The sequence below is a fragment of the Pistacia vera genome, unplaced genomic scaffold (assembly GCF_008641045.1).
Source record: "Pistacia vera cultivar Batoury unplaced genomic scaffold, PisVer_v2 Contig200, whole genome shotgun sequence".
Lineage (NCBI taxonomy): Eukaryota > Viridiplantae > Streptophyta > Magnoliopsida > Sapindales > Anacardiaceae > Pistacia > Pistacia vera.
In genome coordinates, this window is record NW_022196003.1 from 1,806,267 (window position 1) to 1,831,374 (window position 25,108).

Consider the following 25,108-nt stretch of genomic DNA (forward strand, 5'->3'; position numbering starts at 1 on the left):
TTCGTAGCTACCCACTCTTGTCCAGAATTCATTACTCAGAAAACAAACAGATTCTATTTTCCTCATTCCTGCATAACACAAAAATTGTTTTTGAAAAATTGACATCGCATAAATACAGTAATGCAGTACACCAAACGAATTTACAATAGTCCAGCTTTTGTCCCAAACTATACAACACACAAAAATAATGAGGTAATGACCACATAACAAGCCCTAAACAAATTGGACAAAACAAGCTAAATGATTGCAGGAAAAGGGGCGGGTGGTAACAAAACAGAACAGGGAAGATAACTTTTTCTCTTTTCTTGACATTGCCAGAACAGAAAGTTGTATCAGAATTTCTCTTTGGAGCTTGAGTCCAATGAGAAATTATCTTTGGAGTTTGAGTCAAATGAGACCTTAAACGGGCCACTGGAGCCGAAAGGATCTGTGTCATCAAAAGAATAGAATCCCTGACTGTCGCCAAAGTCTTTGGTACTGTTAATAGAATCAAACCTTGCCAGTTTCTCATGGCCGAAGTCTTTGGTACTGTTTATAGAATCAAACCTTGAGAACTTGTCATTGCCAAAGTCCCTGGAACTATTTATGGAATCAAACCTTGTAAAACTGTCATTGCCAAAGTCCCTGGAACTATTTATGGAATCAAACCTTGTGAGTCTCTCTGGTTGTGAAGAAAATCCACCATCATGCATGCTGAAGGAATCAAACCTCGAGAAACTGTCAAATCCTGATGCATCACTGTATCTAGGTGGAGAGTTTCCAAATCTTGAGAGTGGAGTGGCAGGAACAGAATCATCAAATGTAAATGGACTCTTTTTCTGAAAGGTGCTCTCAGCACTCGGGGATCCAGTTCTAATTGGGTTTACACCAAAATCACTAGATACAAAGAAATCTCTGTGACTGTCAGAATCTGAGCCCTGCAAATTAACATAAAATATGCAGAAAATTAAACTTACATGAAAGTTATTCAATAACCAGACACCGTATGTAACAGAGCATACTACTCTAGCATATCAATAAGCAGACCACCAAGGAAAAATGCCATGGGATCGCAAGAGGCTCATCAAGGCATTCTAAAACTTGGGAATGCTAGATTCCAAAAATGAAATATTGATTACTGTTTAAATTTATTAGGCCCATCAGTTTCATAGGTATCCTCTGATAGCCATGCAAGATAGATTTCAGTATGAAGGGAAATAGGAATCAAGAAGTCCAAGCTCACCTTGGGATTAAACCCCCATACTGAGTCCACATCATCATTATTGTCAAATGCACCCCAGGTCGAGTCATCAAAACTTCTGTCAATGAGAAATAAATAAACTCAGCACCACCATCTCAGAAAATTCTGTTCGTATTCAGCTAAAAGAGACACAAAACTCAATATTTTAGAACACAAAAATCAAACCACAAACCTATGTGTTTCTGCATCTGCTTCAGTACTCCTTGCAAATGGGCCATCAGAAAAATCTTTAGATGGACTTTCTATAGTAGACCTTCCAGCAGGGCTTCTTGCCAATTCATCTTCACTGTGAGTGTATGCAGATTCACTCTCAAGTACATGTTCACCAGTATTCATCAAGTTCTTGGGTTTTTCATCCACATTGGATAAGGAATCAGGAGTTAAACTACCATTTGGTGAAGCCTTTTCATTTGGAGAGGCAGAAGCATTTTTTGCATCAAATTTGAGCTCATTGCCAAATCCTGAAAGCAAAAGTGAAATGACATAAGTGAACACTTAAAAGAGAAATTATACCTATATGCAGAATGGAAAGAATTTTATGAAGTTAGTAAGGAAGTAAACAGGCCCGTTTAGCAACCAGACAGCATACCTTCATCTTCAAATTTGTCCCACTCTTCATCCCAAACAGATGCTCCCTCTTGAATTCCAGGTTGCCAGCCTTGATACAATGCATGGGCAACAAAAATGAACATAACCCTAAGAGGTTAATCAAACAGCCCCAAACTTCATCAAAGTAACAAACAATAAGTAGAAGAAAAACTTATTCACAAATAGCATACTAATAATAAGGTACTCCATAACCCTAAGAGGTTAATCAAGCTTGTCTTTCTTTAGTGCTCAAGAACCTACACAAGTTCAAGTGATAAACAACAGTAGGACAACTGAAACTAGCACATCCATTACTCAGGTTTACAGAGTTCTTAGCAATTATTTCCTTCTATTTAGTTTTATTTTTATTTTGGGAGGGATGGGAGTAGTTTGAGTTGACCATTCATCTGTGGCACTTTTAACTCAAAATTTCAACAGCTGATAGAAAGCAATATACATTTTAATCGAGAATTTAAGAGATTCCCACAAAGCAAACATACAAATCTATTTCAATATATGACAAATGCATACATATGCATACAGCTACAATATCAAGCTACCATAAAAAATTGCTCCAGAAAACAGATAAAAGTGACCAATGACCACATCATGATTTAAGGAGGTTAATCACAAAAGTAGCTTCTTCACAAGGTCTATCAAGTAAAATTACTAATAAATATTATATAAACTTGAAAGCCATTAATTGAGGTGACCTTGGAGAGGAAGCATTGATGTAAATTTTATATAAAACATGAAGGAATGAAATGTAAGTACCAAATGGAAGCTCAATTAGTGCACTTGACTTAACATCTACTCCATGTTTCTTGCAACGTTCAGTTAAAGCCTTCAACAGCTCCTCAAGATCTGATTGTGTACGATCAGCACGGACCTATACAAACCCTCAAAGCATCAGTATTAGACAAGTTAACATAAACTCTTCAATGAATACTGTAGGTAATTGGCTGAAATTTACCTGCAGAATACCATCTGCACTGCCACCTCGTTCCATATTGACAATAGCTTGATGCAACTCCATCTTCCTCTCCTGAAAATGAATTAAACTTGATCAAAATCATGTAAAAAGATTAAACATTTCAAAAAGCTCATGCAGTTGGAAAACTCCAAGGCAGGTTTGCATAAAAGAATAAAAAGCCATTACCTGAAGTTCACGAAATTTGGCATCTTCAATAGTTAATTTAGAAGCTATATCTGCAACTTGTTTATACTTCTCTTCATATTTCTTACCCAGTGATTCCGCCTGCAATACAAATTTGTTAACATAAAGCAAATGCCATTCAGGATGATGAATAACAGAAGCACAACTTTATTCTAATAAGTACCTCACGCTTATCTGCAAGTGCCCTCTCTGTGATTTCATTTAGTCTATTGTCACACCTGCTTTTATAAAGCACCTAAAAACAAAGAACCAAAAATGAACAAGGAAGAATAGTAAAACGAAATCGCTGGCTTATCACCTTCAAGTCCACAGCTCAAGACAAAATTAACATAGATAAACTACTAAATATCAACTCAAACAAACTAATCAATTTTCCAGATTACCAAGTAATAAATATTATAAGAGCAAAAAAAGACAAGTCAGAAACATTTATTAATTTCTCAAAACACTTAACAATTTTACTTTCATAAAGCAGTCGTATTTCATGGTTAAATCCTAATTCTGTTCAGCAAACAAATTGCCAGAACCAGAGACACCAGAAAACACTGACACTTAACTATATATAAATCATTAACATGGTCAAACCCATTACCATATCTTAGTACTCTTTCAATGATTCAGATATAATAGACATTAGTTGCATGTACAATTTCTGTAAAAAAAAAAACAAATAAAGCTGCACAATACTTATACAGTGTTCAGTTATGAAACCATATCACGGTGGCAAAGCAACCTAAAAAGCATTTTACACAAGTCATTCTGTTACTGTTACTCTTGGACATTGAACAGCAGCTTCATAGGCAAAGTAGATAGAAGCAACACCTACGTAAATCTACAACAAATTTTTCAGATCGCATTTTCAGGTTCCAGGCACTGGATTCAAAAAAACTTAAATCCCCAAGGAATAGAAATTTCATTGCCCCAAAAATAACTCATTTGGAAAGATCCCCATTCTAATAAACTAACACTGAAGCAAAATCTAGTTAAGTATTGACTTATACTACCTTTTGTGATCCACATATTCAATAAGAAATGATAATGCCATTGAATTCAATCCAATCATAACAATTCTAGCATCCCATTACAATAGGTTGAGAGATCTGAATAAACTTCTTTCTTATCCCCTGAATTCTAGCATCCCACACCAACTCATGCAAATGTCATTAAATCAGATTTGACTACCAGAGTGTCAAAAGATCAAACATGTTTTTGAAAGGGGGGGGGGGGGGGGGGGGGGGGGGGGGGGGGGGGCGGGGAAGTTGAGGACAGTAAATTAATCAAAAAGCAAAAAGCAAAAAAACCAAAGATGGATGTACTCACAAGCTCCTGCATTTTTGTGCGGTAAAACTCAATCTTTTCTCTAGAATCTAAAATCACCCTCTCTGGTTCATCAACCTGCCAGAATGGAAAAGACAAATTATTCTTTATATTCCGTAGAAACATATTTTGATAATCAAAAGGTACAAAGATATAACCCATAACTTCAAAGAGGTAATAATGTGTTGAACCTCAAACTCTCACTGAACTAAAAGAGAATAACGGAATAAGAAAATTTGACATTTTAATTCTCAGCACTCTCAATATCAGACACTAATCTTCAGACCAGGTTCTCAACTAAATGGTAAGAGTCTTTGGGAGATTGTTCCAAATAAGCACACAATGATGAATAAAACCTGATGAGAATACCTTATGATCTCTTCCAGTCAAAGGAATATTACTCTTGAATTAGATACAATGGTCTCAGCAATGAAACCCTATTAGTAAAAAAGTTTAAGACTGGTATTATTTATTTGCTGACATTTTTCTGCCCTTATCTTTAAAAACTCTACCCACTTGAAGAACAGAGGAGTCAAAATTTCAAAATCAATTAACCAACCACAGCTCAGAACATTTGTTTATTCTACACACAGCGTGGTTCTGATAATACTTGCACGCAACATGTCCAAAATGACGTGTTTAGGTCTATGGACTTGGAATATAAATTCTCCTCACAAAATGGATTTTAATTTACAAACGATGCATGTACTCTTGAGAAAAATTTAGGACAACATCATAAAGACTAATCCACCAAAGAGAAGCATATCAAGTGAAGGACAGAAAGCCCAGCATGAACTGTGTGGTAAGAAGACAGAAAGAAAGAGATTACCTTTTTTTCGGCAGCTGTTGCCTCTTGGAGCTTTGAATTCTGCTCCCCGTTATCAAGTTGGTTTGCAAAAGGATCATCTGACTTACGTGCTCTCGACTTTGGTTGATTGAACATCATTGCACTGTCAACATTGGGGGCTGGTACCGGAACTGGTGGCCTCAAACCAGCAGTCGGAGTCATTGGTCGAGGACCCATCACAGGCTGCTGACCAAAACCTAGTGTAATATAGAAAGAACAACGAAGTCATCAAGAAAATCACACATTCAAAGAGGGAACAGGAGAGATATAAAGATGTTACAAGCACTCCTAACTTATACCAGGACTGGCACCCCAAGCAGCATTTCCAAAAGCAGGATTTGGTTGACCTGTCATGGACAACAGCGTCTCATCAAACATAACATTCCTTGGAAGCACTGCTGGAAGAGGATGGCCTTCCCTGTATCGCTCCATCAAATAGAGAGCAAAGCAGAACTCCCTCAAAGAAAGCATGCTATCACTATCCTGATCGGATAAGTCCCAAACTTGCTTTAGCACCTCTAACAAAGACCAACAGAAAAAAATCAAGCATGTTTAATCAGATAAAGAACAAGGTCCCTGGAACATCAATGAAAAAATTACAAAAAAGAAAAGAATTGACAAAGCTTTAACAGCATTGCACCAATCACAAGAAGACCTTATCTGAAAAGATCATGAGTAAAATACAGTGTTGAGATAACATCAGCCTAAAAGCCTAATTTAAAGTTTTATACCTCCCAAGCTCAATATTTCATATGTGGGCATGGTAGTCAAGGTCAATACCGAATACTCTAACAAATGATTTTATTTTGTTTAATCTACGCGTATCCTCATAAAGTTTGGTTTTTGTCTTTATCAGAAAATATGTTAATCTAATGATAATTAAAGCAACTTACCAACAAGTATATTTTTAAATCCATAGCTATCTACCAAAATAAGAAAATAAAATGAAATAAAAAGAATTACCTCTTGGTAGCCTCCAACTTATAAATAAATTCCTTGCCTGCTCTCCAGTGATTCTACCATCTCTGTCAGTATCTACTTCCATAAAAACTTTTGTATATTTCTGAACATCTGTAGGTTTCATCTTTGGCCATGTAAGTTGGGAATTATCAGGAGTTGAATTTCCAACCCCAACTGAAATTCCAGAGGAAGTAAATGATGAAGAACTTTGCAATGAAACTTGCTGTGGCGGGTTCAATGACTGGGTTCGCTGAAACTGGCTGCCTGTAGGTTGCATAGAGAAAGCACCCTGCAATGAGTCAAGTGAATTGAGCTTAGCTGAAGGTTGGGTTGCCCTGGAAACTGGAATAGAGGCTGATGAGGCAGGTAAACTGCTAGCTGAATAGGTAGACACAGCAGGCTCTTGTTTCATGGTAGGCGAGATCGCAGCAAAAATGTCCCCTCCAAAACTTGAAGCAGAAGAGCTCCCATTTCCTGAAAAAGCTAGTGCTTTAGAATCATTAGTCAAAGGCTGAGAAGATGGTGAAACTAGACTTAGTGTGTTCAGCGCAGATGAGGACGTTGATGGACTAACAGCTCTAGGCCCAGTTGGAAGTCCAGCAGTCCTCCCACTACTAAGCCAATCATTTGAAATGTTTGGGTTTGGAACATTAGGAGCAGCAGTACCACCAGACATGGGTTGAGAGGGACGGGGAGCAATACCTGCAGACATGGTTTGAGTTTGACCCACCACACTACCTCCCCTAAACAAATCTGGACCACCAGTAACCTGAGGAGGACAAGGAGCAGCTTGAAACGGTCTAGGAGACTGCTGCATTGTACTCACATTTGGAACCCCCGGTCCCCTAAAACCAAAACTCTGAGAACCCATTAGTGTTGGTGTTGGTGTTGTTGTTGGCGTTGGAGATGGAGATGGAGATGGTATTGGTGTTGGAGTAGGTGCACTTATCTGTGGGGCAGATGCAGCAGCCATAGAAGGTATTTGCTGCGCAGGTACAGCTGCAAGATTAATCTGTGGGGGCGGAATTTTGGCAGCAGCAGGACCGTATAATGCTGCCTTGACAATATCTGGTGTTAAATCACGTTTACTCTGTGCCACAGTAACAAGTTTGAGAGCATTATAAAATTCTTGCCGGCCAAGGAAACCAGTGCGGCTTTGATCAGCATGCATCCATATCTGCACTCACAACAAAATTTCATAACCGTGCAGCCTTATCATGAAGTACAAAGCTCAATTGGATCCACATAAAGTTTATAGAAAGTTAGAAACACTAGCTACCCAGATTTGCAACTAAACTGTAATTCTAACTAAGCACAGCTACAATTGCCAAATACTATCCGACCAGAAGAAGGCTCTGTATAATGTTAGGAAAAAAGACTTTCACATAAAATTAAGTGAAAGAGACATACATTCTTTTTCTCTCCTTAAATCATAAATGTAGTCAACCATTAATTTAACGAAATTACAGCCAGATTCGATTTCAGAAATATAAAAACTTCTGAATAGACTTTTCAACGAACAAAAAAGAGTAACAATTGCACTTAATCAGTGTTCAAAAAGAAAGAAATAGAACCTGAGCAAGGACTTGTTTGGGCAAATTAGATCCTTGGAAGAAACCGACAGCTTCCGCTCCACTAATTCTACCATCACCATCTAAATCAGCTCTCCTAAAATACGCTTCGAATTGATCCGCACTATTGGCCCCCGCCATTTACGATTTTACGACTAACCAACTATCTCCTCAGATCAAATTAATCCAAACTCAGATCACACATAAAATATAATTAAACGAATGCAAAACACAATAAAAATAATCTTAGTATTAGAAGTAAGACATAAAGGAATAGCACGTCGTGGAATGGTGGAATTTAAACTGGTGGTTAGATCGAGGAGAGGAAACAGAATATATTGAAAGGGGTTCGGAAATTTAAACGAATTTGGGGATTTAGAAATTAATAATAAAGAAAGAGAGAGAGAGTTCCTCGCAAATGGGCTGTAGTGTCTCTCTCGATCGACAGAAACAGAAACTGTAACAGGATCTATCCCTTTTCTTTTCTTCGCTTTGGATTTGGAGTTAATCTTTTTAGTCCCAATGGTTTCAGTTAACTACTTTCAGGACAGTAGGTTTCAAATACTACTGTTTTAGTCCTTTGACTAATAAAATGTCTGTTGACTATTAAATTTATATCGAAAGGACAAAAATATCCCACTTTTAAAGTTATTAAAATTTTATTGAACATTGTTATAAGAATTTATTTTTAAAAATGTGTAATAAAATTATATATATATATATATACTAAAAACGAAAATACATTATACATTACAAATTGAAATAAATAAACATATTACACATTAGAAAATCAAAACTATTTAAATATGATGAATTTGTAGCGTATAATGTGTTTTATTTAATTTGAATTTGTAGTGTGTAATATGTTTATTTAATTTAGGGTTGATTGTGTAAGTAATTTTTCATTTTCTTAAAGAGGTATTTTTGTCCTTTCCATATAATTTTAATAGTCAATTAACATTTTATTTAGTCAAAGGACTATAACTGTAGCATTGGAAACCTAAACTGAAACCACAGGAACCTAAAAGGAATTAACTCTTTGGGTTTCAGAAAATATTTTTTTAACCCCTTCTTTGATTATATTTTTAATTTTACCACGCTTCATTTATGTGTGGACATGGACTCGGGCCGCACCTGGGTCAGGTGGATCGATCCGGCAAGCTAAAATAAGTCCTTTGATAAACTATTAAAAATTTACCGAATTATCCTTAGCAATTTAGTATAGGTTTCACACAATACTCAAAGCATAAATCGTATGTTAAATATGGAAAATGATAAAACCATCGAAGGTTACGCACCAAATGACATGACAAATTCTTGACCGTTGATTAATATTAGCTGATAATGAATCAACAGTCAAGATTTTATCACGTCATTCGGTGTGCAACCTTCACTGACTGTAGCATTACTCGTTAAATATTACTCCAACAAAAGATATTGATGACCCATTTCCCATTGCCAATTGGTCACAAAGGAGAATTTTTGTTTCTGTTTTGCTATTCACCTAAACATCAGTGGCTTTGAAATGTTTTTCCATCAGTCCAATGGAGTTTAGTCTATGAAGTGTGTTATCAAGATAAAATCTATGTAATCAAACTAACATTTGCCAGTGTTATAATAAATTACAGATTACAGGGGAAACAATTCTCTTAAAAGTTGCACGGCCACACCACAGATTCCCAGTGAGATGAAAGATGAACTGAAGTACATGATCTATTAACAAGACAGCGTGGGAATCTTTAAGAATCGAATTCAACCAATGCCAACATGGAATTGTGCATCAGCTGTGTTCGGTTTCTCCTCTACCGGCGGCAAACTGAAGGCCATTCAAGATAGAAACAACGATATTTGCAGTTTACTCTTTTTCCTGCATAACAAGTTTGACATCAAATCCAGTAACACTTCAAACCAAGCGGAAGTGTAAGAAGTCAGATGCGGCAAAGAGAGAAAAATGAACTACCCGCAGGCTTTCATCAACAATGGAATAATAGAATGTGCCAACCAAAATCCAAGGATCACTCCTTTCCTTTGAATGACAATATAGTGAGAGTCAAGTTTCTGACCTCCACAGTCACAATGATTATAGGTGTATCTTACGCCACATATCAAAGCTACGACTTGTTTAATTCAGCTGCATATGTATCAAAGTGTGCACCTGCAAATGAAGCAAAATGAAGAAATATGAAAGGAGACCGTAAGGAAAACAAAACAAGGAAATCTGAAAGTAGACCACAAGGATTACACAAGAATAGCTTTCATAGAAATTAAAAAAAATTATGAAAGAACACAAAAACAGAGAAACGGTGCACTTCCAGTACACAACTTCTCATATCACTGAACAATAACTATTTATAAGAATATGTTCTTCATTTTTATAAAGTGCAAAGTGGATGCTGTTGAGTGATTATAAGATGCATATACATTACATGTATGACAAAGGCATAAAGATCCCTCTTGTAGGAAAGTAAGAAAAACAGCACCAAAAAAAAAGCAATTAATGAGCAATTACCTTATTCACAGGCAAGATAACTACCTGCTGAAAAAATTAAAAAAAAAATGTGCAATGCTTCACTTGCAAGTGAAACTCATATCAGCTCAAAAATGCCAGCCTTTAGCACGCCACAACCTTCGAACATTTTCATTACGACGAGCAGCTTTAATCTTCAAAAATAGCTTATAAGCTCTGTCTAATTTATTTGAAGCAAGTAGTTTGTTACTAAGTTTGCTGTAAACAAGCCTGCTTGGGCAAAAACCCTTGCGCAAAGACTCCTCCATGACAAGTACAGCATTTTCAAGCTGACCTACATTGCAAAGGCCAGTAATGACATATTCATAGACTTCCAAGTCAGAAGAATAACCACATTCTTGCATCTCATACCATAAATCTAGTAGCATTCCACATTTCCCAAACCTAGAAAGCCGCATGAGCAATAACTTATAAGCACTGAGTGATAGTTTACAACCAGCATTACTTGCTTTCTTATAGATCATCATAGCAGCATGGGGTGGACCAAAGCTACACAGAGGTTCAATGAAAGAGGTTATAGTCCCCATAGATGGAACAAGCCCTCTATCTAACATCTCTTCAAACACCTCAAGTGCATCAGCAACTTTTCGGGCTTTGAGCAACCCATGAATCAATTTTGTGTAAGTATCCAAATTTGGGTCACACTTATTGCTCAACATACCCTTATAGTACTTCATACATTCATCAAAATCTCCAATTGAAATGTAATTAGAAATCAATGCATTGTAAGCATTCGTATCTGGTCCACAGCCTTTCTCCTTCATGGCATGAAAAACCGCAATGGCATCATCAATTCTACCAGCTCTTCCTAAGCCCTCAATAAGATAACAGAAAGTTGAAGTATCAGGACTAAAACCTTCAACCACCATTTCCTTCAAAACCCTCTCAATCTCACTAACTTCACCAAGCTTTGACCACCCACCAATTATAATATCGTATGTCTTTCCATTAAACAACACCTTCCCTCTCATTGAATTGAAAAATGAATTTGCAGCTCCTACATGTAACCGTTGACATAAACACCTTAACATTACATTCAAAGACTCCGTATCACATTTCAACCCAAACTCTTCCAAATTTCCAAACGTTTTTATAGCTTTATATACTTGACGAGCTCTAATAAAGCTATCCAAAACTATCGATACCGTCTCTAGATCAGGTTTTACTCCTTCTTTTACCATGTCACGCAAAATATCCATCATAAAATTAAAAAATTTTCTTCTGCCGAGTGCTTTAACAATAATGTTGTAACTCTGAACATCTTTAGGAATATTTGGCTGCTTAATTGCCCAATTAAAGAACGTAACCATAGCTTCACCGCCTAAATTACCCCTATTCACTACTTTAGCAACAACATCGAGACTTAAATCTACATTAACATTCGTTAAAGCATCTTCAATTGCAGTTTTGCCCCTCAGTTTTTGAAGAAAAACCCCTCGTAACATCTCATCAGGCAATAAAAACCCATCAACGACCCTCCTGTCGATTTGTTTCACTGAATCACTCTCTTTATACAAATTCGAAACTGAATTGTTCCGAGATATTTGTAACAGTTCAGAAAGTTCGTTCAGAACATAACGTTCATCGACACCCGATTGGTTCTTGATTTGATTTACTGCTGGTTCATCTTTTAAAGAGTTTGACTGAAAATCCAGGGTTGAAAATGAAAACTGTGAAAAAGATGAGCTAATGGAGGATGGATGGTACCTGCTTCGGTTAAAGCGCGATACAAAGCTTACGATTTGCCGGGAATGAGACGCCATGAAACCAAAAGGGAGTAAGGGACTGTTAAATTTTGGGGGAACTAATGAGTATCCAAGGATTTCAAAATATAACAAAAACCTCCCTGCGCTTATAATCCGCTGTGAATAATTAACCGGTGTAAGGGCTTTGTAGTCATTTTTTCTTTACCATAGAGATAACGGGATTAAATTCGCAATTAAATTAAAAAAAAATGGGAGGACAAAAAAGAATTAACCACGTTTATAAACCTTAATCTGTATTAGCTAACAATAATGAAGATTTCAAAATCACCCTAGCAACTAGCATGAAGATACTTTTCTATCTTCTGAGTTGTTCTACTGAAGCAGTCCACTCAAGAGCCCTGGTCTCCTCACACTGCTTGGGAGCTCACAGTTTCATGTTCTATTTCACTCCCTGATGGGGGTTCTTTTCACCCTTCCCTCACGGTACTACTTCGTTATCGGTCACTCAGGAGTATTTAGCCTTGCAAGGTGGTCCTTGCTGATTCACACAAGACCTTTGGCATCTACTAGACCCAATCAAAAAAACGAGATCATTTCTTTTAGACTAGTTGAGAATGATTATGATCTAGTTCATGGTCGATTAGAAGTAGAAGACGTTCTGGTGAGATCCTCATGGACAAAAAAAGATTGCAATCGATTTGATAATGATCGAATGATATTGTTTCTTCGCCCTTAATTGAGGAATCCCTTAAATATGATGTAAAATTGATCTTCAACTTTCTCTCTTTCTTTAAATTTCTCTTATAATTTGAATTGCAAAGTTTTGGCCAATTTCAAATTCTTGACTTAAAGTCAAAAAATCGATCTAATAATTGTAGATGTAAAAAATATACAATTACGAAAATAAGGTCTGATCTCGTCAGGTTGAGACCACTTATTTATTAATATATAAAAACGTAATAAATAAATTGAAAATAAGATCTTATGATTGATTTCTCGTCTAAGCATCTATGATTTAAATGGAGACTATATTAGTAGGTTATTATGCTAATTTTCTCATTGGATTAATCAAGTTACGTGTTGTGTTAGCTGACTCGAACACTTTGATTAAAAAAAATAAAAATTAGAAAGAGTAATGCTATAGTTACCAAATGATGTACACCGAATTAGGTGACTCAATCCTGACTATTAATTCATTATAAGTTAATATTAATCAACGATCAAGATTTTAATACGTTATTCGATTCATAGATTCGATTTATCAGTAACTATCATTTTCCAATTAGAAAATAGGAGGGCACGAACGTCACAAGAAATGTACTTCAAAAACATTAGTTCAATTACGCCGTAAAAATGAAGCTACCGCCTTAATCTAAAATAAGAAACCCAATTTTCCCGCCAAAAGTCCCCCGACTCTCAATTTCATTTTAATATCCCGCTTTCAAATATCACTCACTGTGATTCTTCTTCCAGAAAACCCAAAAATGGATTCTACAACAATCCCGTACCCTAACCCTAATTATGAAAAACCTAAAAATGGCTATCCAATCGGAGGTATTCAAGTGGAGTTTCCGTATCAACCGTACGGGAGCCAGTTGGCATTCATGTGCAGAGTGATATCGACCCTGGATCGAGCGCAAAGAGACGGTCACTGTCACGCATTGCTAGAGTCACCGACCGGTACCGGAAAATCGCTCTCGCTTCTTTGCTCGGCTATTGCATGGCAGCAGAATTATAAGTTAAAGAATCAATATGCGAATCTCTCTCATTCGAAGCCCAATCCAGAGGCCATGACGGATCCTCTAGCCTGTGGTGGAGGATTCATCCCCGAGTCGCAGCCTTCTGGTAATATTTCGATTTCACCATTTTGTTAAACCCCAGTTTACTAGCTTAAGATGCTGTTTAATTCTTAAATATGAGAAGATATTATAAGATAGTATGTGGTTTATTATTATTGAAGTGATTATCATTCCTGCTGAATGTTTAGATTTTGATTGCTTTGATATGGCCTTCTTTTATGTTAGGTGTTCCACCGTCAACAAATGCAGAGACGGCTAAATCTGCAACAAATAACAAGAATCAAAAGAAAAAGAACGCACCTACCATATTTTATGCCTCGTAGGTTTTATTATGCTAAAAATTATTATTTTCTTCTCTTTTGATTGGTATAAGACATGAAATACTATAAAGTTATTTACATGTCTGAAGTTGTAGCAATTTTGAGTTCTCTGCGCAAGTTTTATAAGGTGTTAGTTTAAACTTTCTTTGTCTATGAAGTAATTTGTTAAGTTTTATGGTATGACACTCTTATATCAAGTCAAAATGTTGATATAACTACCCTTTTTACTTTTACCCATGCTAAATTTGTGCTGTTTTGATACTTTTTAAGTGTACTGATCAATCCTTGTTACTAGCTGGAAATTAAGTGGGTGAAGATTTTATAATCAGAAAAAGTTAAGGTCAAGTAAATTATATAGTGGGGCCCATCTTGCATCTATATATGTTGTGCTGTACGTTGTACACATGGATATAAATGAACTGGGCGTTGAGTTTTTTGTGAATGCTAACCAAGATATTCTGCTTGTTGGATATTGTAGAAACAATGGATATTAGAATAATTAGATGTGGATTTGCTAGTTGAATAATTTCTTGTTATTTTCTGTTTACACAAGGAGGACGCATTCACAAATTTCTCAAGTAATTGGTGAATACCGGAAAACTGCTTATCGGGTGCCAATGGCAGTGTTGGTAGGTTGAATCCATCTTTTTAAAATTAATTGTTTGGTTTAATCTAATTCTCTTGTATATGAATCAATCATTAATTGATGAGAATCACGCTATGGTTTCAGTGGTAATATTTCTCCTTCTCTCCCCCTTTCTCTCTTCAGAATCTGGAAATTTTTTTTACACTGGGCAAGTTGTTGATAACTTTATTTCATGTCCTATCAGGCTTCACGGAAACATTACTGCACAAACAAACATGTGCGTGGCAAAGAGAATGTTGATGAAGAATGGTGCACTTTCAATCTGAGCAACTTCCCTTTATCGTTTTTTTTTTCCTTCTCAACAAGATTTTCATTTAACTTGTCCTCCTAACTATGCTACTGCAAATTTCCAGCAAGCTGCTTTTGGGAAATCGAGATGTAGGATGCCCTGAATTCAAGTATGTTATTGCTCTATCTTTATATGCTTACAAAATCTCAGTGATCTTTAATTTAACGGTCAATCTCTTAAGTGAAAGTGTAGCCATAACCAATTTTATTCCAAAACAGAAATATGCATAAAGTCAAAGCTCATCCATCATTACAGAAAGGAGGTTGCCATGAAGTTCATGATATTGAAGATCTTGTGAAAGTTGGACAAATTGTTAGAGGTCAATTATGGACCTTATAATATGTACAATACTCGCTATGTTTTGCCACAAACATCTGATTGATGATCTGCCTTTTCCAGGGTGCTCATATTATGCAGCACGTTCCATGGCTGATGATGCACAGTTGGTGTTTTGCCCGTACAGCTACATCATTAATCCTGTTATTCGCGGAGCAATGGAAGTTGATATTAAAGGAGCCATTGTCATTCTTGATGAAGCCCAGTATATTTCAAAACTTCCTTTTTAGTTTTTTTCCTATAAAGTTCTGTTATGTGCTTTAGAGCATGTTGGGAAGTAATTAATTTAACATTTTAGTCATTGATTCTTATAATTTGTGGTTAGTGAAAATAAACAATTTGGTTTACTTAAGCTCAATACAACTATGGCACTCTACATGTTAACGTGATTAATTGTTATTTCCTAGTTACCAAAATGTGACATACATTCAAGTTATATTCTCTTTCATCTTCCACTATTTCTCAGCAAACAAATAAATGGTAGAGAAAAGATTTGCATTTATTGTACATACATATGTGGTGTTGCTTTTTCTTATTTATGCTCTTGAAAACTCATGTATATTGATATTTTTTCTGTGGCTTTTCAGCAATATAGAAGACATTTCTCGTGATGCTGGTAGCATTGATATTGAAGAAGATATTTTACTTAGTAAGTTGAATACATATTCTTTTTGAATATCTCAATTTCATTTTGTTGTGACTTATGCTGGTTATACCTTATGAAAGAATTGCAGATGGAATTAGGACAACTATGCTCCGTTAATGCCATGATTTACCAACCTTTAAGTGAAATGACACAGGTAATTTTAGTTCATTCTATTTCACATTTCTGGCTTTAAAAATCTTTATAACTGGGTTTTGAACAATGATGTGATAACTGTATAGGACCTCATAAGTTGGATTGAGCGGAGGAAAACAACATTAGCAAAGCGGGAATTTCAGCATTACTGCTCTATGTGAGTTAGTTTGCCTGTTCTGCTCTTCATTGTTATGTCTATGCTTCACTATATTATTTTTTGTTTGTCTTGAACATATTCAATTCAGCATAATGGCAACTTAAGAAAACCATTGTATGCAAAATCTTTTTAAAATTTTATTTTCTGTTAACATTTAAATACTGGCATTATTCCTTTTATGGAATATACACATCATATTTTTAAGCAGCATACTGAATTAGGAGAATATTACAAGAGCTCGTTCCTCCTCCCCCATTTCCATTTTGTCTAATTGAATTATAAATAGAACTATGCCCTTCAAGAAATTTGTGTTAAAAGGTTCAATTTTATATATACAGGAATTGTTTTTGTCTCATATAATTTTATTGTTGTTGTTACCATGTTAAGCTGGACTGGTGATAAAGCTTTAAGAGAACTGCAAGAAGCTAACATCTCACAGCAATGCTTCCCGATATTACTAGACTGTGCCACAAAGGTACTGTATTTTTTAGGATTTTTAGGTTTGCTTTTGACCATTTTTCGCATTATGGACTTACCTTTCTGCTCAAAGGCAATCAAAGCAGCCACAGATACAGAATCAGAGGTGCCGCATTTAAGTGGCATGTCAGTGATAACATTGGAAGGTACAGGCTTTTGATTCTTATGTATTCATTCTCTAGAATTATGTAGATCCATTGAACATTTAATGCTGTAATTCCTTACCCTTTAACACGCCACAGGATTATTCTCCTCGCTTACATATTTCTTCTCAAGAAATGGTTGTCATGTATTTGATTATCAGCTTGCGTTACGACGATATGTCAAAAAAGATGCAAGTAAGTAGTTAAGAATTGATGATTTGCTTAATTCTTTTAGAAGTCATGTTAATGAATTTGTTATGAACATAAATTGATTTTGAACTCAGATTATTATTTGAGAGGATTTGGAAGATAGGTAGTATCAAACTTAATGTTATAGAACTTAATTTCAAATTAGTGAAACTATTCGAAAACTTAAGGCCTCGTTCATCAACCTTGATATGGGTTGGAAAAGACCCACTGCTGCAGCTCTCAGAATAAGAACCCTCCTTTATCCTTTCACCCGCCTTTGTCATCATAGTGTAAGTAAATTAAGGGTTATAAATTAGGTGCATTTATGGGCTTTAGTTTAGCTCATCTGAAAAGTTCTTTTCAATTTTGCAGAATTTTTTAAAGAAGATTAAACCAAATTACATCGTCTTTCATAAGTACGGCTCTATTTTATCAATTTGCCATGCAGTAATCCTAACTTGATCCCAAATCCTATAAATGTGGTACTCATTGACACCCGCTTTATGTGTAGTTTCAATGAACCAATTGGTCTGTCACGTGAAGTTGAAGAGAAAAAGAACCAGGTGTAATGAGCCTAATTTTGATGATGTGATAGAAAAAAAAAAAAACTAAATTATTCTTAGGTGAAGAGCCTTACATTTATATATGGCCACAAACAATCCCAAGCCCAATCCAGCATTACCCATGTGGAACTCCTTTAAAAAATGATCTGAAAAGGCAATTCTGTGAAGTGTTTTTTTGTTCCTTTTCATTATTCTGTTCTCATTGCCATCAAGAGCTCAAATTTTTACTGCAGAGTGTGTTATTACTGTCTTTTATTAATTGTTAGTGATATTATTTTGTGTGCAGAAAATTCTGCTGGTGACTGGACATGTACTTTTAGTTTATGGTGCTTGAATCCGGCTGTTGTGTTCAGAGATGTTGCTGAACTTTCTTTGTCTGTCATTTTAACATCTGGGTAAGTGTATAGGGTTGTCACAAGTGGATTCCTAAGCTGGTATTTAAGATACTTGATTACTATACCACAAGTCTGTATATACAGATTTTTGAAACATCTTAAATTTTTTCTGCTTTCTTCCATGCATGTGTATCAGTTGGCTCAAACAATATCTGGGCTATACATATTCTTCCCAAAATGGCACATGCCTCTGTAGTTATGATCTGCTTGCTTACTATTGAACATTGGACTATAGACCCTGAGTTTTGGCACCACAAAATATGTTCCCTTTCACAAAATTTTCATATCTGCCGAATCATACCAAATACTATGTAGGGAAAAGTTAATAATATATGCAACATACGGTGATAAAATTAGTGTACAACCTTAATTTATTATTATTATTATTATTTTTTAATATTTATTTAGGACTTTATCACCGATGAATTCCTTCTCATCTGAGCTTGGAGTTCAGTTTGGAACTTGTCTGGAGGCTCCACATGTAATTGATGTTGAATCACAGGTATAAATGACTTTTTCTTGCACTTCAAGTGCTTATTGGTTTTGGTTCCGTCTGCTGCTGCTGCAGTTATGAGTCAGCTACCTTTGTAATACAGGTGTGGGCTGGTGTAATCTCCACCGGTCCAGGTAATTATCCTTTGAATGCAAGCTATAAAACAGCTGATGGATATGCCTTCCAGGTAGCTTGTGCCTTTTATTGCATTGATATTTGATTGACTGAGAATGGATTTTCTTTCTATACTTGTATAAGTTATCAGTTGTATATTATTATGAAGGATGCCCTTGGCAAAACTTTAGAGGAAATTTGCAACGTTGTTCCTGGTGGCTGTCTTGTGTTCTTCCCAAGTTATAAGCTGATGGAGAAACTGTGTAAACGTTGGCGTGAAACAGGCCAATGGTCTCAACTTAATGCAAAGAAACCGCTTCTTACGGGTATGAACTCGTTTATAATGTTTAAATTCTTTCATAGTTGTCATTCTTCATTTGCAAAATAATTAAATATATATATATTTTTTTCAGTTGTGGTTTGCAATTTATAGCCTTTTTATAAGTGTTGGAGCTTACCTGGTTTATGAAGGATTGATAATACTTATTTTTGTGGTGGTTAGTGCAGAGCCAAAAGGAGGAAGCCAGGAAGATTTTGATCTCATTTTGAAGGATTATTATCACTCAATTTCTCAAGGCAAGAAACCTGCTGTTGTGAGAAAGAGAAGGGTTAAGAAAGTAGGCATCAATCATTTAAATGCAACCGAGCCCCTTAAAGACACTAAAAAGGATGGAGCTGGTTTTCTTGCAGTTTGCCGAGGAAAGGTAGGGAGTATTTTGTTTATTATCATAAGGCATCTATCTTCTACTTCTTAATCTGTTTCAAGGAGACCTCTTCATTTTAAAAATTGTATTATGATATGGTCGCAGGTTTAGACAGATGTATATGTGTGTATTTGTGTTTTCTTTTCTTTTCCTTTTTTTTTTTTTTGGAGGGATTTGCTTCTACTTAATTGTTATATTTGCTTGCAGGTTTCAGAAGGAATTGACTTTAGTGATGATAATGCCCGTGTGGTTGTATCCTTTTTCACTCTTCAAATGTTAGGTGCCAAGTATTCCACATTTTTGGTTGACATGTTTTTGCCACTTCAGCACACGGAATTTTCTACTTTGGAAAAGTCAAAAGATTGTACATCTCAAATATCTAGGACATAGGTTAACTTAGCTAATATGACTAGTTATAGGATTTACTTCTAGTGCTAAATGATTTTTTCTTTCATTTTTTTGTAAATAACTGCTACCAGTTTGAGTCTCAAAAACCATGAATTCAGTTGGATACTTGCTTGTCAACATCCCCTTGATGGTCATTGACCATGATTTGTAATTCCTTAACTGTCTCAGATAGTTGTTGGCATTCCATTTCCAAACATGTGAGACTTACCTGTAACTCAGACATTCTTTCAAATATGAATTATCTATGTTCGTTATAATGGCTGATTCATGTTAACTTCTTATCAGAACTGATATTCTAGTTGATTTGAAGAAGAAATATAATGATACATATAAATCAGCAAAAAACCTTCTAAGTGGTAATGACTGGTACTGCTACCAGGCCTTTCGAGCTCTAAATCAAGCTATAGGTATGCTTTACAATGTATCAAACTTTCCATTTTGTTAATATTTTCTGGGGTATGTTCATGAGGTGATTTGCAACTATAGCGTGACCATTCCTTGCATGATGTTAACTGTATCAGACTCAAATGTTTAATTCTGTTCTGGCATTATTTGATGACTTTTATAATATGATTGTAGCAAAGAAAAATTTTAACTGCCTTCTACTGTTTCTAGGACGCTGTATACGACATAGGTTTGATTATGGAGCCATCATCTTGTTAGGTAACTGTTTCCAATTTTTAAAATCCATTTAATTCTGTTTACTGGAATGGCTCTAGCATTATTATTACTAATATTGAATTTTTTTAATTTTAATAGTATGTTCCTGCAGTTTTCAACCATAAGTTAGTGTTTATCAATTTATAACTTTTTGCAAGCAGATGAGCGTTTTCGGGAGGAAAGGAAACGAGCATATATTTCAAAGTGGCTAAGGAAATCCATTAGACAGTATGACAACTTTGAAAAACCACTAGAGGGATTAAAATCTTTCTTCAGAGATGTCAAGGTCCCCTCTTTTACCATGTATCTTTTATTGCGCTTATTTTCCTTTACATGGTTAGTTAATTCAGTGGAGGAACGATAATTCTTAATTGGTTTCCCTGCCCAAAAATGCTTTCAGGATCGGGTTGGCAAGAATATGTTAAATTTGTCACAGAATATTGATAATAACAAGAACAATGTCCCCTCTTTGGTTGCAAGTAAAGAGTTGACAAGAAAGACAACTCAGAAATTTAATGAGTCTGATCATTCAGGACAGAAAGTCCATTCAGTGACAAAGTGCGATTCCACCTTTTCCCAGTGTAATTCTCAAGGCTGTTTTGAAGTTCAGACATCAGTGAAACTTAATCAAGACACTAGTAGCTGCATACAACATACTGACCTGGAAACTGAAGAATGTATTCATGATAAAAATGACCACTCTATTAAATTCAGCAAAGGGTTCATGAGTAAAAAAAATGAAAAACTGAACAATGGACTGGAAAAATACTTTCTGATGAAGCATGATGACCCTTCTCCCGGGTTGAAATCTGAAGGCGATATTGTAGTTCAGGCATCTTTGCAGGTAGATAAGGACATCAACGACTGCAGAGATTATATTGATCTAGGATGCAGTTTGCAGAAAGATTCAAGGTAAGAACTAAGAATGGGAACCGTTGTTGAATGTTTCCTAAAATGCATTTCTAGGTCATTAAATTTAGCAATTGTGCTGTCAAGTATTGGTTTATAACTTCTTCTTTTTTTTTTTTTTTTTTTTTTAATATTCATGCTCTTTTTATGTTTGACTAGCATTTAAATTTCTTTGAAATATCTTACTGCCAGTTCAACCTGCTACAAGTCTTTTGTTTGAGATAGAAAGCATCCTTTTGCAGGTGCTACGAGGCTTCAACTATGCCATTCTCCAATGAAGATCCAGGATTATCCCTTGTCAAGGAAACCCCTGGTATGGGTGACAATATTACTGTGGCTAGTCCTGGATCCTTCTCTAAGGATGGAAACTCTAGTTCAACCATATTTCAAGCCTCTACCCAGTCTCCAGATCAGTTATCATTCCATTCAAGGACTTTAACAAATCTTGGCACAGTTCCTTCCAAAACCCAGTCCGAGATGGTAGTTACTCCAGAAAAAGATTTTAGTGGAAACACCAGCAATATCCTGCCGGAAAGAGATTCTTCTTTGAGTGTTAACTCACATACCCAAAAGAGGAGGAAGTTCTTGGGTTCTCCATCAGTTGACCTGAACTTAATTGCAAATCGCAGAATTGAATTTAGCTTTGAGACCACTCATGCAGAACATAAATCCAAGAAGTCAAATATTAGTGCACCAGTTACAATAAATAATGGTGCTGCTTCACACGTGTCATCTAGTCCTATTATGAACAAGAGATTACAAATTTCTTGTTCACTTTGCAGAAGCCCTTTAGGGCTTCATGAGAATCATCAGTATGTTTGGTGCTCATTAACTGCATCTACTAAAGTTCACTTAGTATCTCTTCTGAAAGAACAACTGGAACCTGGTGATGCAAATGTTCCAAGTGTACCTGTTATCATTACTGACATTTCATCAGTTCATCAGCAGCTCTGCAAGAGAACTCTTGAAGGTGCTTCTGGAAAGGGTATATGGTGTGAAGAAGATGGGTGTGTATACAATAACATCTTTTGTCCCTTCTGCAGTATCCCCAACAACTGTCTTGGTGTACAGATTGTAGCATGTGATGCCTCAAATATTCAGTTACTTAACAAGGTAGGTTTATTTCAAGTCTTATTATTCTGCAAAGTCTCCTGCTATTGTGCTTCAAACTATTTGTAACATATGCGTCTCCTAGAAAAGGTGCACCTCTGGAAATTTTCATCTTGTGGCTTCTTTTTCTAATCTTTGTTTGATTTGCAGATATTGCTTTACTTGGAACGTTTGGAAATTAGGAATCCTGAAGCAGAAAAATACAATCCGTCAGAAGCCAAGGCAAGTCTGTTATGTGTCTTTTAATTTTTTTTCCCCATTATTCTTAAATCTTTCAATTCTCTAATGCGAAGTGGCTTTTGAATTTTGATAAAAATGCCAAGAAAAGCAATATTTATTGACCGAGGAATAATGGAAAACAGGATATCATGGCAAAAGAAGAGGAAATGAAGTTACTTATGACTTTCAATTTTGAAAGTTTTTTGTATTGCTATCTTATACAATTGTAACGTCTTTGAATACTGACTAGTGAATGATGATATGCATAAACTACTCCATACGATTCAAAAAGATTATTATTTTGGATTAATTGTCGTCGCTGTACTCCTTGTAACAAATCTAGTATGCTTGTAGGATTCAATGCCAGTTAAGGGTATGGGTGTAGATAAAGTTGCTGCTTCAAATTGCATTGAAAAATTTTCATATTCCCCATCACAGAACTCGGGAGGCTGGAGGACCACAAAAACAAAGGTGAGCTTAGAAATGCTTTGAGCTTTTGATCGTAAGGCTTTGTGCTGTCTGCTCTCGTAAATCTCACATTCAGTTTCCCTATTCTTCAGCTGAGACTACCAAAGAAAGCCCTGCTTTCTAATGTAGAGGGCTGATGGCCATGCCAAACAAGACCTTCTCTTTTGTACAACTTATCAAATTGGATATATATGTCGTGCTTTTTAGTTCTTTACTGCCCACATGATACGAGTTGAAGTTGAGATTGCTTATGTTGGAATGCAAATATTTAAAGGCAATGGCCGCATCATTTGCCTTAGCAAGTGAAAAGCTCTGATGGTTCAAAACTGCACCAACTGTTGCAATATGCCTGACTGCCTGAGTCCACTGAAGTTAACCTTGAAGTTCACAGAACATGTTAAGCAGTTAGATTTTTGATGAGATAACTTTGGTGTATCGGTTTATAAGGTGTAAAATGGGCTTCTTTGTAAATATAATAGAGTTTAACTTATTTTGGTCTTCTGATGATTCTTATTATTTCTAGCAATTAGTTTATCAGTTTGTAAGGGTGGTTTTGGTTATAGGCTTATAGCTACAAACACTTCAATCATTCAAAACCTTAAAATATGGTTTCAGAACTGTTTTCATAAAACGAAAATAAGAAATTTACAGTACAAGTTTGACAGTACTTTTTGAAACGATATCTTTTTGCCATCATAATACATAATAGTATCTCTCATTTTTATTTTTCTATTTACTTGCTTAGATATTTAATATTTTGAAGGCATCCCACTTCTAAATGTTTTATTTCTCTCATAAAAAGATAAAGGCAAAGGCAAAGAGTCTTATCCAAGTCAGCTTTATGAAGCCAAAGGGGTTTCCTACTTTCCTTTTGGGCTAATAGTCTAACAATTTCAAGTTTTCAACATAAAGGATAAAATGAAATTATATTAGAAGTTTAGAACCAATGTTTTAAAACCCGGTCCGGCTCGGCCGGTTTAACCAGGACCCAGAAGCTTCAATGAGTTGGGTTTATATTTTTCCTATTAACCCAAAATCTTAGGATTTGGGAGGATGATTGGCGAACAATTGACGGCTGAGATGTTGGGGTTTTTGAAGAGAAAGTGTCGGTGAATGCAATGGTGGTGACGGAGTTAATTTTCGGTGAGTAAATCGAACAAAACTGGCAACGGCAACAATCAGCTTTTGCTGACGATTGGTGAGGCTAATGGGGGTGGGGTGAGGTGGGTTTTGGTTGGGAGGAAGAGGGGAGTAATTTCTGAGTGATGGGGAGGGTTGTTGATGCCAGCGTCAATGAGATCTAGCTTGGAATGTCGACGCCGACGCGGTGAGATCTGGCCGAAACCGAAATCAAACCTATTTCAGCCAAATCTTGGGTATATTTTAAGGGAAATGGGCTCAAGGGACAATTGGGATTGCATTTGAGGTGTCAACGGTCGATTTGTATTTGGGGTGTGTTTGCTAAATTTCAAACATATAGAGACTTAACATAATTTTTAAGGGTGTATTTGCTGAAGACCACCGGTCAACCCGGGACCCAGCAACTTTACCGGGTTTCACCCCGAATTGGGTTTTAAAACATTGGTTAGAACTTAGAACTCGAGCCCAAGGAGAGTCCTTAAGCTTAAGTATCACATCTAGTGAGTGTGAGATCTCACAAGTCGACATCCACGATAGTTATCACTCTATCGATATTGACTTGATGATAACCCTTTTTGTAGTTCAATTCTCAACAAAAACACCAATATTAGAACTCAAGCTCAAAGAAAAAGTCCAACCCAAAAGATCAGCTTGATAGGTAAGAGAGTTCCAAGACTTAAATACAAACTTGGTGAGCATGAAATCCCAATATAAGATCCTTACAATTTGTCCCAATTTTCAAATTAATATCTAATAGTAAGTAATTGCAATCAACCGAGCACAACCAAATTATAACATTAGAGAATTTAGATGCTATGAACAATACAGTTTAAAACT

At 35.9% G+C, this 25,108-nt stretch overlaps 3 protein-coding genes across 4 annotated transcripts; 1 reads left to right on the top strand and 2 right to left on the bottom strand.

The window, feature by feature from the left end:
• Nucleotides 1-259: 259 nt before the first annotated feature.
• Nucleotides 260-7,950, bottom strand: LOC116128444 (epidermal growth factor receptor substrate 15-like 1). 2 transcript variants are annotated; one of them, XM_031414168.1, is made up of 14 exons: nt 7,704-7,950; nt 6,832-7,306; nt 6,133-6,603; nt 5,469-5,687; nt 5,152-5,366; nt 4,326-4,400; nt 3,169-3,240; nt 2,988-3,086; nt 2,802-2,873; nt 2,603-2,717; nt 1,830-1,898; nt 1,413-1,701; nt 1,223-1,298; nt 260-917 (listed from the first exon to the last, which is right to left on the bottom strand). In XM_031414168.1, exons 1-14 carry the CDS (start codon nt 7,839-7,841, stop codon nt 333-335), a joined length of 2,970 nt encoding a protein of 989 aa, XP_031270028.1. In that variant the 5' UTR covers nt 7,842-7,950; the 3' UTR covers nt 260-332. The 2 variants fall into 2 exon arrangements, with proteins under 2 accessions (XP_031270028.1, XP_031270026.1); XM_031414166.1 differs by having other exon boundaries at nt 6,133-7,306.
• A 1,246-nt stretch (nt 7,951-9,196) lies between these two features.
• Nucleotides 9,197-11,990, bottom strand: LOC116128505 (putative pentatricopeptide repeat-containing protein At5g43820). Its single transcript, XM_031414214.1, has 2 exons — nt 10,210-11,990; nt 9,197-9,855 (listed from the first exon to the last, which is right to left on the bottom strand). The coding sequence occupies exon 1, from the start codon at nt 11,988-11,990 to the stop codon at nt 10,296-10,298; it is 1,695 nt and encodes a 564-aa protein (XP_031270074.1). The 3' UTR covers nt 9,197-9,855; nt 10,210-10,295.
• Nucleotides 11,991-13,417: 1,427 nt separating this feature from the next.
• LOC116128506 (Fanconi anemia group J protein homolog) lies at nt 13,418-23,724 on the top strand. Its single transcript, XM_031414215.1, has 28 exons — nt 13,418-13,778; nt 13,958-14,051; nt 14,606-14,681; nt 14,883-14,947; nt 15,052-15,096; nt 15,206-15,306; nt 15,387-15,528; nt 15,911-15,972; nt 16,050-16,123; nt 16,209-16,279; nt 16,667-16,754; nt 16,830-16,902; nt 16,999-17,094; nt 17,938-18,046; nt 18,455-18,548; nt 18,643-18,726; nt 18,823-18,979; nt 19,161-19,357; nt 19,565-19,609; nt 19,934-19,962; nt 20,051-20,172; nt 20,381-20,428; nt 20,587-20,711; nt 20,826-21,337; nt 21,577-22,447; nt 22,595-22,666; nt 23,018-23,134; nt 23,224-23,724. Exons 1-28 carry the CDS (start codon nt 13,418-13,420, stop codon nt 23,266-23,268), a joined length of 3,975 nt encoding a protein of 1,324 aa, XP_031270075.1. The 3' UTR covers nt 23,269-23,724.
• The last annotated feature ends 1,384 nt before the right edge of the window (nt 23,725-25,108 follow it).

Bases quoted from the DNA above. Each gene is read 5' to 3' on its own strand.
- LOC116128444 (XM_031414166.1), bottom strand. From the start codon at position 7,841: ATGGCGGGGGCCAATAGTGCGGATCAATTCGAAGCGTATTTTAGGAGA. The intron at 5,367-5,468 runs GTATAAGTTAGG...ATATTACACTAG, and splicing joins TGCTTGGGGTGCCAGTCCTG to GTTTTGGTCAGCAGCCTGTG. The intron at 2,718-2,801 runs GTAAATTTCAGC...GGGTTTGTATAG, and splicing joins GTGCAGATGGTATTCTGCAG to GTCCGTGCTGATCGTACACA.
- LOC116128505 (XM_031414214.1), bottom strand. From the start codon at position 11,990: ATGGCGTCTCATTCCCGGCAAATCGTAAGCTTTGTATCGCGCTTTAAC.
- LOC116128506 (XM_031414215.1), top strand. From the start codon at position 13,418: ATGGATTCTACAACAATCCCGTACCCTAACCCTAATTATGAAAAACCT. The intron at 16,124-16,208 runs GTAATTTTAGTT...ATAACTGTATAG, and splicing joins CTTTAAGTGAAATGACACAG to GACCTCATAAGTTGGATTGA. The intron at 18,980-19,160 runs GTATGAACTCGT...TGGTTAGTGCAG, and splicing joins AAAGAAACCGCTTCTTACGG to AGCCAAAAGGAGGAAGCCAG.